We start from the raw sequence: 18,980 nt of genomic DNA, 5'->3' as shown, positions 1-18,980 counted from the left end.
GCCTCTGAGGAATGCCTTCTTGAGCAGCTTTTGGTGTTTTCTTCACTGCGACTTGAGGAGTGCATCTGCCACCAGCTTTTTGTGTTTCCTTCACTGCGTTTCCCTGAGGATGTCTTCAGCGTGCAGCTCTTGGGGTTCTCCACACCACGTTTCCCCTGAGGAGTGCTTCATCATTCAGCTTTTTGCGTTTTCTTCACTGTGGCACTTGAGGAGTAATTCTCCGTGGAGCTTTTTGCGTTTTCTTCGCCTTGTGGTTCCAGAGGAGTTCTTCATCGTGCAGCTTTGGGGGTTCTCTTCACTTTGGGACTCCGGAGGAATGCGTCATCATGCAGCTTTGGGTGTTTTCTTCACTACGGCCCTGAGGAGTTCATCGTGCAGCTTTTGGTGTTTTCTTCTATATGGCCCCGAGGAGTTCTGCCCCATCCAGCTTTTGGGGTTCTCTTCACCGCGTTTTTCCAGAGGAGAGCTTCATCGAGCAGCTTTTGGTGTTGTTTTCCACTTGTTGCTCCTGAGAAGTGCTTCATCTTTTAACTTACGGTGTTTTTCTCTCGTTCCAGGCTCTGAGGCGTTTTTCATCGTGCAGCTGTTCGTGCTTTCTTCAGTACGGCCCTTGAGGACTTCTTCATCGTGCAGCTTTGGGTGTTTTCTTCACTGAGGCGCTCTTTGGCATCTACCATGTCTGCAGCCAGACCGACAGCTCAGCTTCCTGAAGTGTGAAGAAGCCCATTCTTCTCTTTGTTTTCAGTCTGCCAACCGATCATTTCATGTAGAGCGCTTTCTTTTTTGTACTAGGATGTGCCACGTGTAATTCTTTCTTCTCCTCCTTTTCAGTCATGCTGCTATAAATCTCTTTCAAACCATTTATGAGTTCTCTTGCCTTATGTAGTGGGTTTACGTGGCAAGGTTTTGGTAGCGGGGGGGGGGGGTGGGGGGAGCATCAGGGTGGTTTCTGGGAGAAGAATCTGGAAACTGTGCCATGTTAGAGGCTGCTGGCCAGAGCCACGCCAGTAAGCGATGTTGTTTGCGCCTCTGTGAGAGCACAAAACGGAGCACAGGAAGTTCTGCACCAACATGCAAAAGAACTTCATGGTGAGGGCGACGGAGCCCTGGAACAGGCTGCCCAGGGACGTTGTGGAGTCTCTGGAGATATTCAAGACCCATCTGGAGTCCTAGCTCTGCAACCTGCTCTAGGGAGCCTGCTTTGGCAGGGGGGTTGGACCAATAATCTCCGGAGGTCCGTTCAAACCCCTGCAATTCTGTGATTTTTTTTTTTTTTTTTTGCAATTTTTCAGATATTCTGATTTGAAAACGAATGCTTAAGCAAAATAAAGCTTTTAGAAAAAAACCTGCTAATAACAGCTGTTTGTTTAATGGTAGCTGTACTGACCCTGCAGTAAGAGATTGCTTACATCTGCCAACAGAAACCATTTCTAAAAATTAGTCTTAAAAACCACCACACATAAATCTATGGGAAACCAATGCCCGTAGTTTCTATTATAAAGTAGTAATGAATTATTACTTATCTATGAGATAAAACAAGCTTTTTTCCTCCTGTAACTTTTTGAAAGCCAGAGACAAACCCCTGAGCAGTCAGTGAAGGTTCCTCACTGACTTCTGTTGGTGTTGGATGACACCCTGAGCATGTCCTTAATCTTGTCAACAATTCTATCACGTCCTTCAGAGAACATCCCATAGTTGCTATAAGTATGCCTAATCCATAAGGACAAAACTTTAATGGGTTTCTAAATTTATAACCTAAGAAGTAAAATATAATAAGGAATAAAACTGTGACCCAGAATCTCATGCAGAGCGCTGCTCATCTTTCCTCCGGCTCTAGGTGAAGGTGAAGCCTCCAGCTCAGAGTTCTCCCCCAGATGTGAGCTAACAGGCAGAAAACAGAAGTTACCCCTTTTGCCACGCAGAAATAGGGTTCCGCACCGTGTCCCTCAGGCAGCAAGGAATTGGCCATGCTCTGCATGCCCCTCAGCACCTTAGAAGAGGCCACCACCACACCTGGCTGCAGAGGTGGGCTGGTGAAATGCTGCACGCTTTAACCGTGATGAGGGGATCTGACACCCAACTTGCTAAGGGTGTGGGTGTCAACGTGCTAACAGACACACAAAATCTAAGTGTACTTAAAGAAGAGGGAAAGTAAAATTGATACGTAAGAAGTGTGCACCACAATCACTTTCCAGCACAGGGGAAAGGAAGATTTTGCCTTTCAATGAACAAGCACTTTCTGAACCATTTCAGCAAGCTCGGGAAGAGCTCACCATTCCCTGCAGCTTTACAGGGAGAGCAGCAAAGCCCTGGTACCGCCCAGGCAACCCTCACCGCCGGAGGCCTGCAGGAAGAGGCTGAGAAGTGTGTGCCTGGGGGGCTGAGCAGGAGCTGGCTCTGTTTTGTGCAGGCAGACAAGCTACAGACTCCTTACAGGGCTTTCTGCACGGAGTTTGCGTGCACACGTGTCGGACAGCATGACATCACAGCCAGAGGAGAGAATTTAGTTTTCATAAAAATGAGAAGTCAAATAAATGAGGGACGGAGTAGGCCCTCGGGAACAGTAACAGGCTTCTCCTTCTATCTCACTGTCCCTCCCTTAGGTGGTTTAATAAAAGGCAGGATATTGCACATCATAAAGTGGAAGAGATAAAATTCATAAGAACTTCTTGTGTTCCACTGAGTTTGTTTATAATTTGGCAGTTCTGTAACGTAAAAGAATTGAACAGTACTTTCCATGCAGCTGTTATCAACCCAAGAACAATAATACCCTAGTCCCTTACCTCAGGTTTATTACATTTCTAGCAAAATGACAAATGAAGCAAACACTAGCCTTTCACCTCTTTCTAGTCAAAAATTTAAATTCCTTCAGGTGACCTAATTCCACACCCCACAGGAAACTGCAAGCCAGAAATCATTTCATTAGTCCTTTTTTGATTTTTAATTTTTGTCACTTTAAGAAAATGAAATACACCAAAGCTGGTAAGCAGCTAGGGGAGTGGGAGATGAGTGGGGGAATTCATGGGAAAAGGAATTTTAGGTAGACACGCAGAATGCAAAATATATATTTATCTATAAATAAACAATAAACAATGTATTTATCACCACACTGATCATTACAGCTGCCTGGTGTAGCTCTCGCTGCACGCCTCTGATTGTTCTTGTAGTGCATACATATTCTTTGTGGGAAGGACAATAGTCATTTGTGTTTTCACAGTGCTGGAGCTGCTGGGGATGCTGCTGCAGTCCAGCAACCGCGGGCCTACGAGGCTGATGCGAGTCAGATACAGCAGGGAAGGCCCAGAGGGAAAGCAGCAGAAGGGCAGCAGCCAACACCTGCAGCAGATGAAGAACAAATCCAACCTAGGCAGTCTTCTCTGCTCACCAATAGCTTTGGATATTCCAGGCCAAGCCGTAAGGGGCAATAAATTATGATTACATCAGAAAAAGAGGTCCAGGAGAGCAGAGGGCACAGGTCAAGAAGATGCAATTTGAAGTTACGACACCTTTGGACTCGTAGCTGTGATAGAACGGTCACTGGTGTCTTGACCTTCTCCCACCTGGTGTCAGGCAGAGTCCTAAAAGACACATTGCCTTTTGTGAAAAACACAGGGGGGGTGCAGAGAGCTCTAGGGGGGAGCTGCCACCACACAGCACTGCAGAGCACTCCCCGTCACACTGCTGGGGAACTAGGGGAAGGGGCGGGGGGGCAGAGCCCCAAATGAAGCACTCTGGGATTTGGTCCTGAGCTCCTGCCCTGTTTGACTCTGCTGAATATGTAAGTAATGCCTTTTCTCTGACGTCCTGGTACTGCTGGAGGGCTTCTTCCTCATCCCTGTTTCATGTTTATGTCTATTCAATCTCCTTCCTAACCGTTCAGTCACATTTTCATAACAAAATGTGTGTATGTCTTCAGGATTCAATCCATATGGTGTTATTTCTCTACAGATAGCCTAAACAAAGCTTTCTACTTGCAAATTCCCTTAATTGTAACCATCCACTTGCACTAAAAGAGGCTACAGTATTTAATGCTCACAGACTTCAAAAACCAAAGCATCCTCAGGACGAGCTCACTGCGCGCAAGCCAGATGATGCAGACGGGCTGCACCGACGCTGCACAGGCAGGCGGACTCTCAGCTCAGGGTTCCCCTCCAAATCAGCAAGTCTCTGCAAACTGAAGTGATCAACAACAACAAAATGACTAATGCAAACACTTGATGGAAGTACGAAACGAAGCTTCAGCGTCAAAGGGTGAATGCAGCCACTAAGTGGATCGATCAGCTTGCTGTCTCAGCAACCCAGGAATTACTGCGCTGGGGCAGACTGGTCTCCACCACGCAATAGTTCAAGGTGCTGCAAACCAGCCAGCAAACCCCTGGTTAGGATGTCCCCTGTAGTAGGGGGCACACCTGCTTGTTTAGTAGCCAGGAGTAATGAGAAACCTGAAATAGATGTATTGTGGAACAACGTGTTCCAGTTGATTATGTTGACCCCAAACATTCCCAACGCTCATATTTGATTTTTTTTATTATAACCACGTTTTTAAGAATCAACCACCTCTATTGGTTGTAAATTTTACTTATGTATTTTAACAACATTTACATTTCTTCCACGGACTTTGAATTACTTCCTTTTATATTTTACAGAGTATCTCCTACACTCTCTAGGAGAGAAGTAAAGTAAAGCTTCAATCTGTCTTCTGTCATCCTTCATATACCTCCTTTTTTTCCCTCCTCTCTTCAAAAATTAAGTCTTTTTAATCGTCCTTCACCAATTTACTCCTTTTTGTCCCTGAGACAGAGATGAGCAGAGCTTCACTTACTGCTATAACGCTTACACAAAGTGTCCACCTCTGTCCGTGCTCCCCAGCATTCCCAGGGCCACACGCATCCCTACTAAGGCCATCCTAGCTGAGCAGCGCAGCGCTCGCGTGGGGGTGACCTGTGTGCCCTTTAGCTTCGTGAATTCAAGCACCAGCAAACGATTCACATCAGCAAGGAAAGTTGTATGGAAGTGGGGGAGGGCTGCTAGCAGTAGCACAATAGAATACCTCTCTTCGTATTTCTGTTGACACAATATAATGGCTTTACATCGAATTCTACCGGAACCGGACAAATTTACTATATTGAAGTAAGCTGAATAAGTTTGTTTTGCTACGGGATTTTTCCGAGCACAACTCACATGTTAAGCAAACACTATCCATGATGTGTTTTTACTCCCAAAGATATTTGAATCTTTTTAAGAAAAAGCGTCAGAAGGACAAGTATTTGAGACTTCCTCTGGGGAAAATCTTTGTTCAATTACTACTTTATTGGGGTTTTCTAGCTGTACTCACTCACATCTCAGCTGTGAATTCTGCAGATGTTCTCTTTGCTCTCTTTCAAATGTCACTGTCTTTTCATGTCCCCACCATGTATTTAAGGACAGATTTTTTTATTTGGTGAAAGGGCATTTGAAGGCATAGCAGTAGCCTAACATTTTCAGTTCAATCCCATACTGTGCCCATTTTATCTCATTGCTTGCCTGGAAGTCTTTTATTCTTCTTGGTTAGAAACCTCCAGACATACGGCAGTGGTTTTCTAGAGGCAGAAAGGAGTGACACGTGGCATAAGCTTAGAGCAAGCTAAGAAAAAACTAACAAAACAAAAGCCACAGTTTTTCTCTAGAGGTAGCAGCGTTAAATATAGTAACTAATGTGTCCCAGATAGAACCGTGGCACTTTGAGCATTGCTGTAGATGCTACAAATACCTGACTGTCAGGTGGCAGCCTGTGGTGGAGCCCAGGCAAGGAGCTCTATTTCTTCTCGCCTGAAACTCACTGGGGTAGTGAGAGCCGTGTGCCAGCACGGAGACCTGCGCTGCAGGTCACAGGCCAGCCTTGTGTTCATCAGTAGCAAAATACAGACAATATATGGTGCTGTTTCAAGAAAGAGACAGTCCTACTGTTCAACCCCTCTGTGATGGCATCCGCGTTGTGCCCTCACCTGCTCTGAAGCAAACAGAAATTCTCATCCAGACCCCTGGGAAGCCCAAACGGCAGCTGAGAGACAGAGACTAACGCAAGCAACCCATCAGCTGTAACAAGCTGGATATTCCGTTTTAGCCCATCAATAATGCTTCTTCTCTGAAGGTTTCCTTTACCATTCCAAAGAAATAATGGGAAACCTACTTTTAGAAAGCTTTGAAATTTAAACCTTTAAGGTTTTTTTTTTAAAAAAAAACTACAAAAGTGAAATACAGCTTATTCTTCTTGCAGCTTTACATGCAGCTTGCATTTTTCCCTACAGCCTCAGAAAAGGCCAGGAGACAGATTATTTATCAGAAAACCATCGCGCTGTAATTTCTAGTCAGGCTAAAAAGGTCCCAACTCAGCTGCTCACTCACAAATAAAATAACCCATGAAGTAGGCTATGAAGCTTGATTTCCCTAGCTTTGAACCCCAAAGCAGAATATTCTAAGCCAGACAACTCTATCCACAGTTTAATTCATCTTATTTTTCAAGTTCTGCTGCTGCATCAATCACCTTTGGATTTGCCACTAGCTTTCTTTGTGCAAACTATAAATTACACACGTGGCCCTGCTTAAGCTGTCAGCTCATTAAGAAAAGACCATTCAAAGTTACAGCACTATTGAGACAGCCCCAAAACTGTCCCTTTTGCAGAGACTGCTAGAGATGAGGTAGACAAGCAAGAGTTTGGAGCCAACTGTGCATACCAGGTGCCATGATAATGAAATGAGTGGTTAAAAAAATGCTGAAATTTAGCGAGATCTGTGTTACGCACATGGGGTTCCTCAAAAAAAAAGGAAAAAAGAGAAAAAATACAGCACACACAACATTCAGCACTGTTCTGTGACCAGGTGAAGGTCAAGGCAGTTGCACTGACTGCAGTGACAGTGCTGCCTCTGGCCCTGGGTGCCTGCTGCCTCACCTTGCAGCCAGATCTACTGCGCAGTACACAGCTTTGCTCAAGTCTGTACCATGAATCACGTAACATACACTGACTGTGCTTACTGGCTAAACTTTGCTCTTATTTTAATTAACGAGTCAGGGTACGGAAAAAATATGCAAACGAAAAACTTAAGCATCACTGGGATGGAATCTCTGCAGCTTTTACAAGAGCTGTCATCGTTTGATGTAACGAACGAAATGGCTGGAAGACTTGAAAATCTAAGCCAAAAATCTTAATCACAAGTCTGTTGCAATATGCCACCTTACGTTAGCTAAGAATTTGGCATCCAGCCCTTAAAATGGTAAAACTTTTTTATTTGGACCACCATCACGAAGCAGTACCCAGCCTCTGTGGCTGCAGGGCTGGCTGGCCCTGCATTCACATTCACAAGGTCCTTCTCTCACCACTGCTGGAGAAAATATTTAATTTTCACAGCTCTTTAGTCAGGAATCATTTTCTTCCCTCCTCACTACAGACTACAGTGTCATTGCATTTCTTAAAACTCTTTTGGGAAGAAAAGAAAAAGTGAAAGCAGCAAGAAAAATGTGTTAATAAGTTAAAAAACACTATTTTCCAGCTATTACTGAATTAAACTAGGTTCTATAACCAGACCCACCTCTTACTGGAGAAAGAAGTTTAGAAATGTCTGTGAGATGAGAACTGACCTCAAGAAAAACATCATCATGATTCCCTTTTCACTGCAAAACCCTATACACAATCAGTCTTTCTTGATGAAATCAAGAAACTGCCTAGGCAAGTGTAAAGTTTCCAAAAATAGTGTCAGCACCAAGACTACTGCAGCATATTCCTGGACACTTTCCTTCTGATCTCTCTCTTCTGACACAACATCCAAACCATCACTAGAGCTTAGAAGCAGACAGTGGCATTCAGCATGTGAGACCACAGCAATTACTGACTTACTGCAATTGCCTGTCTCTCCCCGAGTAATCCCCTCTCACTTTTACTCAGCACAAGAATTTGACTTTTGAAGAGAACACTGATCTTCTGCACTCTGGCACGGTATGTGTTTCCAGATCCCACACGTTTGACATAACTCTAAACAGCCCTGGTATAAATTTCATGAGCAGATTAAAGTTCTGGCATTCTGCAACCTCTATTTACCTTCAAAATACCTGCTGACTGTGATTATATCTAGACAAAAGTCACCATCGGCATGCACCAGTGCTTCCCAGCTTCCTACCTTTTTCTTGGCTCCACTACAGCATCTTCAAACCTCGGCAGCACACCTGTTCATTGCTTTAACTACTCATTGCATTGTGTGTAAGGAATGCTGCCTATAAACTATGCCTGGCACTTCTCCGCTGTCTTTCTGCCCTTCACAGGCTTTATGATTCCTGCTGCCACTGCCTACCTGGGAAATCTCTGACCCGGGAAAGGATTTTCTTTTGGTTTCCCTAACGAAATGTAAAGAATACAGAAGGAAAAAGAAGATAAAGCACACACACACGCCACAAAATCAATTGCTTTACTTAATTCTCAGTAGTCAAGTGTTTTGGGGTGCTTCAGGCATAAAAGCTTTTTTGGCTTCCAGATTGAGAACCAAAGCTCCCACTCAACCACGTCAGGCACTTCAGGTGCAGAGACAGAGTGATTTCATGTGCACCAACAGAGTTGTTCCAGACTTCTTTGGGATTTCCAAGACAGACATTCACCACTTCTTTACAACATTTTTGCCATCCCTTTTTCATTCACTTGGCAAAAGCTAAAGTGAAGTGTTTTAGTGTTTTTAGTGCACACTTTGTTGTCTTATATAAAAATTAAGCCTAGTCTGCCACACGGAACACTTCTGCAAGAGAGCTAGTTTGATCATCCTCCATCCAAACTTTCCTAGAGCGGTCATAGGATCCTGTCTAAAGCACGGTAACAACTCTTAGTGTCTCCTCTAGTAGCAACCATAAGCTGTTGTAAATGCTTCTGTTTTAAATCCATGATGAGATTCAGCATTATGCAAAAAAATCCCTACTATTCACTGTAATAGAAAAATATTGTCAAGAAAGAGAAAACTGAAGAGAAACTGTGGCTGCATCTGCAAAAGCAGACAGCAAAACATGTTGCATCATTGAGAGCAAAGCCAATGCTGGGTGGTTCTGAAAGAATTGTGCTTTGAGCTCCTGAGCAGTAGGGCAGAACATCGGCAGGAGGCATGGGCAGCCTGTGCTGGGGAGAACAGCGAGCAGGCCTCCCATCTGGCCCAGGTGGTTCCACTAGGTCCACGCAGTGCTGTGCAGTACCAGTAGAGCCCAAGGAGGAACATTTCTGAGAGCCAGTGGAGTCCGCGTAGGTCTAGCTGCTGAGGAAGATGAAGAAAGCTGTTTTGACCTGAGACATATTTGTCTGGTATGAAACAATTTTTCCATAACAGAAGTTTGATGACTTCACACTCCTGAAGTCGGTATTTGAGAACATTGCTTTATGACTACACCGAGCATAAAGCTTAGTCCTTGAAAACAAACCCATGTTTACTGCAACATCAACAATCATTCACATTTTACACTGTTTTTTCCAAGGGTGAAGGCTGAGATGCCAACAGCCCTTTACGAAAACTGTCTGTTCCACGACCACAGCTGTTCATCAGCCAGTCCAGCCAGATATAGGTATGCAAGTCCAAACGCTGATCATCCTGATAAATCCGAGATGACAGATATCAAAACAGGGAGACTTACAAAAATAACCACAATGGATTTTTATCAAGAAGAACATTTACTGGTTTGCTGCTCTGCAGGGCTTGTTACCTGAAATTTATAGCAATCAGCGGTGAGCAGCTCTGAGGGCACTGCCGCTGCTCTCAGGTAATCAGAGTACGGGGAGCTGCAGTCACCTGATAGCTTCTCACTTTCCCAGCCACGAGAGGCAGAGATCTGCTGTAAGATGTGTTTTGAAATTGCTTAGCTCTGAATTTTCTGAAGAAGTGTTGTGACATACTCAACACGGAAGACAGCATTTCCAAGAGAAAAAGCAGCTCAGAGAAGGGACTTTTTCCCAGAAAGGAAATGGTCTCAGACCACTTCCATCCTCAGCAGGCAGGTTTGCTTGTCACTAAGCCTATTTTCTCCTCCAAAAATGTAATGCTGAAGGGTGGCAGGGTACTGGGAACAAACAGGGGCAAGAAGATGAGATAAGAGATGTTTGTGATCAAGTGAATAAATAGGTGTGACGAGAGAAGAGCAGAGTTTCTCTTCACTTTGCCTTGGAAAGGAAGAACCTTGGAAGAACCTTGGAAAAACTCTGATTTTCTTGGTCCTCAGGACTTCAAAAACAAGTAGAAAGAATCTCAGCTTAATATTTCAGCCTTGTCTCTGACAGTATGACTGACTCAAAAGATGTTTTTTTCCAATCACTTACTTTATAAAAAGAAAAAAACACTGTGCTCTTTCCAAAGGCTAAAAACCCAGGTAATAACTCAGACTGACCCTGCTCATCCTACAAACAATGAGAAGAGCCTTGCTTGCAAAGTCTAGCTTTTTGTTTAAAAATAAAGAAAGAAAGACACCGAGCCTCTGCTTTTGTTAGCTAAGATAGCGCTGAGCCCTTCTGCCACCCTGGAACTGCACGAGAGCCTGTATGAAGCAGGAGCACGTAACCACCTCTGGCCACAGCAAAGCCACTGGCTCACCAGATTTATGTAGGGTAAGGACCAAAGCCACGAAGCACCTGAAAATTGTCACTTAAGCCCAACACATAGGTGCTAGCGAGACTGTCAGAGCCTTTACTCTGCGCCGCCTAATTCCACGGATTTCCAAACCCTGTTGACACCGATGCTTCCATCAGTAGACACCTGCAAGCGCAATGCCTGATGCTGCTGAGCTGCTCAGCTGCTGAGCTGTTCCTTCCCCTGCCCAGGTCAATGTGCATTGGTCACCTACGGGATCCAACGCACACCGTCAGCTCGTTTCGTATGTTCAGGATTACCAGAATGAGATTTCCAGTACAGACTGGCTGTATACATTTACACAGATATAAGAACCCACTAAGGAAACAGCACAGTTATTCTCAAATCACAGTGCCAGATCAACCCCACGTCTCTTGTACGGCAGCAGAAACCCCTAAGCCCCATGCCACTGGGCATCTGCCCTCCAGAGAGCCAACATCCACCGCACGGCTGTCTGTCTGTGAGAGAGGATGGCTCTGACATACTCCTCCCCTCTGCATCCTGCACTGGATTCTCCCCATAGCTTTCCAGTCTTTGCTAATGCCAGCCCTGGTTATTCCCCGAGCAGCTGAAAGGTCAGTGCAGGTACACAGCTCGGGGCTGCAAACCCCATGGGTGAGCGAGCCCAGGTGTGGGCACAGCCCTGGCAAGGCTGAGGCTGGAAACTGCAGAGGGTAGGAGAGGACCACGCAGGGGGTGACCTAGGCACAGCTCAAGTCATCCCCCGAGAGCTTGAAAGGGTGAGACCAGTGACTTGGCCGAACCCACATGAAGGCAGCTATGAACATCTGTAGCAGTGTAGTGTGCCACTAGACACGGGGAAAACATCTCTGGGGGAAAAAGGGGAGCATTCTGCTTGTGAAAGGCACAACTGTAAAATCTTTATTTTTGAGGGATTTTTTTTTAATGTTCATCAATTGTATAAGAGATTCCAAGGGGTACAAACAGGTGATAACATGAATAATCCATCAAAAACGAATTCTGCATGTTGTTTCTGTGGTTTTAAGGGTAATAAATCATCAAATCAACAGCACAAGACCACAGCATCTATTTCATGCATGAAGCAGCACTTCATCATGGTAAATTTAGCCGTGCCTTTTATTGAACTGACTGCAGTCTCTGGCCAGCTAGTAGAACCTGAATAGGTTTTCACATTATATTCCTCAGAGCTCAAAATAAATCAGGAAGTCGCAGCTTCATGGATCTACTGGATTTTTAGAAAATGACCAAACCTTTCCAACTACTGAACTTCTCAGCAAAGCTGAGCTAGGTCTGAGGACTGAAGCTCAAGGCAAATCTCCCCTGAGCCCCCATGGCTTTGGCAGAGCAATCATATTAAGGAAGGAAGAGTTAATTTCATCTCCATGCAGTCCAGAAGATTTTGTTTGCTTATTTCTTAGAATCATAGAATCATTAGGGTTGGAAAAGACCTTCATGATGATCTGGTCCATCCATCACCCTACTACCATTGTCACCCACTACACCACGTCCCTAAGCACCAGGTCCAAATTTGCTGTGGGGTCTTTTTGGTTGTTTGGTATCTGCCTTAAAAAAATTAAAAAATTTAAAAAAAAGTCTGAGAGTCTGTACCAATGGAAAAGAACGGAATCATAGGCAGACAGTGCAGCTACATCCTCTTCTGGAAATCAATGGCAGTATTTCTAGAAGAGGGTCAAACTGCATACAATCAATTTCTCCTTCAAATCCCTTTCTCCTTCCTACCAAAAATGAAATAAAAGCAATTTCAGCATTTTCCAAATCCCCCTGTCCCTCCTCCCCATGGTTTCCTGGCCATTCTTTTCTTGAGGAATCCCCTGTTTGTGCTCTAAAGGATGCATTACGTGTGCCTAACTGTGCTCAGCTTTTATTCCAACCCCAGCTGTTTCCTTCATTACTCACACACGGATTTGTCATGCTTTAATTACTGTGGGAAGCAAAGTTTTAGGCAAGAAGTTGAATATTCAAGTATGACACACGTGGCTGTGGAAAACAGGCAAATCACTTGGCTTTTTCAGTCTGATATATTAAGAAAAACCAAGCTTTAAACAGAAAAGCCTCTGACAAATTTAGAAAGGCTTGGTGTCATCTATGTGGAGTTACAAGGCTTTTCATCTACTGCAAGATTTTGATCACTTTTCCTCTTGCCCCATGCTGCCTGGTAGAAGTTCATTTGGCTTTCTTCATGTCTATTCACAGGCCAGCTGTGCAGAAACAGGAGTCAATGGGAGCCTGCACTGACTTTAACCTCATCTGAAGGGACAAAAATAGCTGCAGCACAGCAGAACCCCATCTGAAGGCAGCACAGTCCTGTACATCCCATTCTCCACACCTTCAACAGCAACCATCACCGCCACATTTCTCTACCTAGTTCTAGTTTCCCGAAAAGCAGTAAAACACTTCCTACAGCTCTGTGGTGAAAGAGGAAAAACCTCCAAACCACATGGCCAAAATCCTATCCACAGTAATTGTGACTCTTAGTATTTTAATATACCACTGAGTAAAATCCGCATTTCCTCAAGAAGTCATCCGTGTGCCATCATCTCCCAAGCAAGCAAACACTGCTGTCACCAAAACAGTGGCAAAAGGAAAGAGGCAAAACATCATTCCAGTCTCCAGAAACGTAATCAGTTCACAACGTAACAGCTCGAGTGCTACACACGTGCAGTTATTCTTTTGAAGCATTAGGCGTAGCCTGGCGCACAGCACGACTGTCTCACGGAGGTCTGTAGTATTAATTTTTTGCACAGAGCAGGCCTAATTTCCTGCCCTCAGTATAGTAACAGACTGGCAACATTCTTGTATTAATCCGACTTTCTCCTCTACTTGTTGACTCCCAGCCTGTATATTTGAACAGCTACAACGTAATCTGGGCGTTAACACGCTTGTGCTTGACCTGTCCCTTTGAGACACAGATGTAGAATTTCCTCAAGAAGCAGCTCGCATCCTACCTGGAGCTTTGTACGAGAGCACATACACTGCGTGGAAGGAACAGGGAGCGGGGTGACTATTGCCCACACCGGTTTATTTTCCTGTGAAAGCAGGTCCCTGTGGTGTCCTGGAGATTTGATCAGCTGCAAGCACATCAAGATCCCACCACAGCAGTTTAAAATAGTACTTCTGTGCCTAAAAATACCTATGGCATTTTTACATGTTAGTTAAATGGGGCCTCGCATCTATGTTACATCTAATCCAACAACTATCGAGCAATGCACAACAATCTGTATAACCGAAATTAATCCATTGCTTTTACTTTAATTAATCTGATTCAGCTATCCATCTGTGTATCTATTACCATATTTACACCATTGAGCGAACATTTTCAACTTGATTTAAATTGAAGCAAGTGGTCCCCAAGTTAATAAATATTGCCATGTAAGGGTACACACAAAACAAATCGTCAGTTTCTTCCCTCGGTCAGGTAACAGGGTTTGTTTGTTTCCAAGTGCTGAGGCACAGGCACACACAGGGCCTTCAGACTGCCACATTGATCAGACAGCACTCTGTCATTTAGGTGGCTGCTAGACAAGGACTAACGAGAGGAACCAGGAGGAATCCCTATATCCCCGAGGAACCAGGAGGAATCCCTATATCCCCATCTTGCTCCAAAAAATGCCCCACCCACTATCAAAGGTAGATCAAGGGTAAGCAAGCATTTTAGAGTCTCACCCCTTCAGCCACTTGCAGATTTACAGCAATACACTTCAGTATTGGTGTGGGTGAAAGGCAGCCTTCAGGAGATCAGGCGCAGTGCCTGAACGACAAAGTCACACTGTGTCTGGACAGGATCCCAAGTTTCTCTGACAAACTGTATTAGAGAGACAGAAGACACACGCTAATGTTTTTCCTGCATGCAAAAGAAGTTCATCCTGTTTCTTCCTAGGCTGCGACCATCATACTACAGGCACCAAAATAACACGGCACAGAAAGCATGAAGCGGTGCCTCCGAGGGCACTGCCACCCTCCCTCACTGTGTTGTGCTGCAGGAAGAAAATACGAGGCCAGACCATTCATCTTCTTGAGGATTCTGGTCAACGTTATCTATGGCTCGACCTACATAAGCTTTTGAAATGCCCAGAGCATAGTTTCTAAGCCCAGATTTAATTAAAGTTTACTTATCAACATGGTCTGAACTTTAGGTGTGCTTCAGCTCCCTGAAGCACATGATTTCTTGCAGTGCCAGGTTTAATGAAGAACACTTTGCCCTTTAAAAGACCAAGTCCTCAAGTCAGCAAAAGCTGCTTTTGTACTGGCAAGGAGGAAGACCCAGGAAAGCTTGCGCAGGTCAATAGCGCTACTTCAGCACAACAGGTTACAGCCGGTCAGAAAGGACCACAATGCGGGGCCGAAGATAGAAGGCGCCGCACATGGAAGCAGCGGATGCAGCCTGTTAAAAAGGCTGCAGCCAAACAGATCTACTAAGCTACATTTTACTTCAGACTAATATGCATTGTTCCTGGCCTGATGGATCATTCTGATCACGCTGACACGCACATCACTAAGCTTTTAAGCAGCTCTACCATGGTGAAAGAACAACACAGTGAGAGCCATCTGGATCTTCCACTGGAAATCTTTCTTAGACCCTTACGTACTGCTGGACTCAATCTCTCTGCCATATTGCTGAATCTGTCCAATTTCATGGCTCAATCTTCAGCAAAATGCAGCCAGATTAAAGCACGCAGAGTTTTGCACTTCAAAGGGAAAGAGCTGACAAACTTTTAAGAGTACATATTGATGCGGCAACAAATGATAAAGAGAAGAACTTAAACAGCAAACCTGAGAATCCAAATAATTGGATTACCTCCATTCTTACCTGCAGATAGTCTGAATTGTGTTTATAGAAGGAGGCGAGAGACCATCTGCCCCATATAACAGATAAAACACTTGACGGTGCTAGTTTCTCTCTCATTGTCAGTCAATTACTTGCTCTACTGTAATTGCTTTTTTGGCAGCAATAATCAAAGGACTCCTAGTAGTGGCTTTCAGGAATTAAGATTAATTTAGTTAAAAGTGTGTAGAAAATGTATTTTGCTCTCTCCTTTTTTAAATAAGAAAGCTCAGACCCAGTAGCAGAGTCCTTCAGCGAACACAGACTTTTCACAGATGTCACGACAGCCATTGTTTACAAAATTAATAACAATTTCTGCCTTCCAATATGCAGGGGAATTACTGAGAGCTTTGCCAGAGGAATAGATGGTGTATAAAAAGAAACTCACATTTCCACAGTACCAGCTGCTAGGACTGCTAAAATAGGTGCAGTCACACTTCTTCAGTCTCAGTCGTTACATCAGACCTGTGGTAGACACCATCAAGTTCTCAAGACACCAAAAGCCCCGGACAGCCCTGAGATGCCATGGAAGTACAAGTCCTGAGCGTCCACTGAGAGCCAGCCAGGGTCAGTGCTACCATGATGGCAGCTACATGATGGCTGTTAAATGCTCTAATACATCGATTTTTCATCTGACGGCAGAAGAAGGGAGGCGGGATATCGCTTTGATATCTGCAACTGACATAAAAAACCTGCATAGTCTGTCAGAAAACCCTTTGATTGTTTCATTTATCACCCACAAACAGTGACAGTTAAGTAGCCATCACCTACAACACTTCTTACGATTTCAGGTTTGGAAGTATTGGAGTGCTGGTTGCCCCTACAATCTAATCCTGCTTCCCTGAATCTCCATTTTCTGAGAGCAGGGACGCTGTTAAAAACAACACAAATTCATCAAAATCCACAGCAGCACGAGCCAACTTTGGGTAACTGGATTATGACATTTTCCTTCCTTAAATCCTTCACTTTGCAATCTCTGCGCTCTTTAGCAGAACTCCAAATCTGCCTAGTTTCTTTTTCACGCCACAAACTAAAACAGAAATACAAACTACAAATCCTTTTCTGAGCGACTACAAGACTACCTTAACACGAGTGGCATTTCCGTAGAGACGGCAATCAGCTTCAGAACCCAGTGCCTGCTTTCAGGAGCGAGGGGAAGGAGATCCTGCTCGGTTCGTCCTTCTCTTTCCTTTCCGCTTCCAGCAATTGTGCAGTTGCTGCTCCATCTGTAACCCCTCCGGGGAACAGAGCTCTCTGCCCCCATGCTCCCCAGGCACGGCCAAGGGAGCTGCTTGCTCTCTCCTTTCCTGGGGACTGAAGATGCTTCACCCTCCATTGTGTTTTTCTGAGGTTTACAAACAATCAGAGTTTGGTTCAGTGCTTACAATGCAGCACAGAGGAAACCTGACATGCTTCCCCAGCTCCTACAACATGCAAGCAGTTATTGATTCCAGGCGCCAACCGGAGCTTCACGCGTTGGCTCCATACAGCCTGCCCATACTGCTAGGAGGCATGCTAGGAGACTTTCTGGCAGTTTGTCTTCCAAAGTCTGCTCAGCTCCATCTCTGTGCGCTCAGGCTGTCAGCTCCTGGATAACCTCACTGCTGGAAAGCAGCGGGGCAGCACAAGGCCCCCCATGGTCAGCCTGGCACCAGTCCAACCCTGGAGCCTTCGCAGGACTCACAGGTAACACAGGTGATGTTCATCATGTAGCCACATCCTGAACTTACTTTGCTTCACGGGTACCACACAAATCAGCATCCCTCCTCTCCCACCACTATGTAAGAAGCAGCTTTAGAGCTGTGTAATTCCATGCAAGAAATATCTCTGCCCAATTTTTAGGGAGAAGTTTAACAGGCTCTAGCCTCCTGCTCCTTTTCTCTCATGCTAGGTAACAGCCTAGCAATGTACAAAGTTCCCCGCTTCTTCTGTTCCTCTAACTTTTTCAACTATGCCATGGTCTTCAACCTTAAGAGACATTTTCAGATATATAGACAAATGTGTTGCTAGTTTGTATTTTTTAAGGCACGCTCATGACTCAAGCTTCATATGGCTCAGGCACAAGAAATGCCATCCCTAGGAAAGCGTATTCACCCAACTGAAGGCAAAACATAAGATGCACCAGTTATCACATGCATATTCTGGACACAGGGTTAGAGGAGTCTGCGTTTACTGACTATCAGGGATAGCCCACGAGTTCAGCCTAAAAGTAAAGTGACTGAGATTGCACCTTGACATGTTGACCCTTTCAAAATAGCTGGGAGTTGTTTTGAAAAACTATTTTATTTTTCATACAGATACCACTGTTTGTTTTTTTTAATACACTCCTTACATTTTTAACTACTTTGTTTTAATTATTATTCAGGGGTTCACAGTTTAATTTCCTGACCACCATCCTGTAAAAGTTCAAAATGACTAAAATGTGATAATCCCATGCTATTTTAAAAGCCAGCCATTATATATATATATAAACATTCAGAATGTTTTTACAGGAGAAAATTATATGGCTCTGCAAAAAAAAAAAAATTAAGCCAAGATATTTAGACAAGTGCTCCATCAGAAGAAGCACCATATGTTCCATATTTCAGCATTAAAGACAAAACGCCTGTTAAATGAAAGGCGATAAAGTTTTTCCCCCACAAGCTACTGCCCCGAGAACTTAAGAACATGCACTTATTTCAAGTACCATATAATCAGACCAATCCAATTAAGAAAGAGATAATTAAAAGACTAGCAGGTTGCTAAATCACACCTAGGACACACAACCTGATGTTTGCTCTAGTTTACAAGTACGATTAAAATAGTAACAGTGCCAGTGTTCCTTTAATCTCTGGACAAGTTTCAACCATCAAATTGCACTCAGTCCACAGTTCAGCATAAGAATTGCCATTAAAAACTCAGTACGGGGATGGCAGGAAGCTGCTGGAATTGCAGGAACTTCCTCCTCTCATGGCAAGAGCCGTTACCGTAGCACTGTTGTCGCTTCTCGCAGGATGGCAGCGTTCAGGCTGTCAGGTTGCAGTGTCAGAGCCTGGTTCCCCACCGAGGGGGCATCACGATGAAGCTTTAAAATCCTGGACTGAATTCTGATCGGTGCCATTCACAGTTTCCAGAAGTGACCACGCCACAGTCACTCCGTGCTGGAAGCCTCCATCTTTTGGCAGACAGCGAGAAGATCGCCCAGCTTGCCTCAAAGCCAGCCGCTCCTGCACGCGACTTCGGGTAAATGCTTCAGGCTGCAGGACTTGAAGGACAGCAGCAGCAACCATCTACCTGCTAGAAGCGAGTCCGCTGGAAGAAAAGGGCATTCAGCCAGAAGTCTCAAAAATGCACTAGTTCACCAAGATCCTATCTCCCACTTCTGCCAAGTCACGCAGATGTCCCTGCTCTGTGGCCTGTCAGGGAGATCTTTATCTCACTAGCACTTCCCCTGTTCCCTGGCACGTTCCCTGGCACATTATGGATTGATGCTAAGGATCCAATGAACATCTTGCCACAATATTCCCCCCCCCATGGGGGGGGGGGGGGGGGGGGG

General features: G+C 44.7%; 1 protein-coding gene and 1 long non-coding RNA gene across 14 annotated transcripts in view; both read right to left on the bottom strand.

The window, feature by feature from the left end:
* Positions 1 to 1,030, bottom strand: part of LOC118163814 — a 1,645-nt gene extending 615 nt beyond the window's left edge. Inside the window, exon 1 of the long non-coding RNA XR_004749199.1 lies at positions 619 to 1,030. This is a non-coding gene — a long non-coding RNA (uncharacterized LOC118163814). The remainder of the gene's footprint in view (positions 1 to 618) is intronic.
* The window catches only part of CCDC85A (coiled-coil domain containing 85A), a 122,787-nt gene that overhangs the window by 40,158 nt on the left and 63,649 nt on the right, over positions 1 to 18,980 (bottom strand). For 2 of the 13 annotated variants that reach the window (XM_035320829.1, XM_035320825.1), the window contains one exon: positions 17,462 to 18,721. The exons of 9 other annotated variants lie outside the window; for them this stretch is intronic. Coding sequence is in view for 2 of the 4 variants with exons in the window: in XM_035320825.1 (XP_035176716.1) it covers positions 18,636 to 18,721 (86 nt within the window). In the remaining 2 variants the exon portion in view is untranslated. Of the gene's footprint in view, positions 1 to 17,461; positions 18,722 to 18,980 lie in introns of those variants that run through there. 2 more of the 13 variants (XM_035320830.1, XM_035320826.1) reach the window with 1 other exon arrangement.

Source organism: Oxyura jamaicensis, chromosome 3 (assembly GCF_011077185.1).
Source record: "Oxyura jamaicensis isolate SHBP4307 breed ruddy duck chromosome 3, BPBGC_Ojam_1.0, whole genome shotgun sequence".
NCBI classification, from domain to species: domain Eukaryota; kingdom Metazoa; phylum Chordata; class Aves; order Anseriformes; family Anatidae; genus Oxyura; species Oxyura jamaicensis.
Note: the sequence above shows the minus strand (reverse complement) of the source record. Positions and strands in the feature narration are given on the sequence as shown.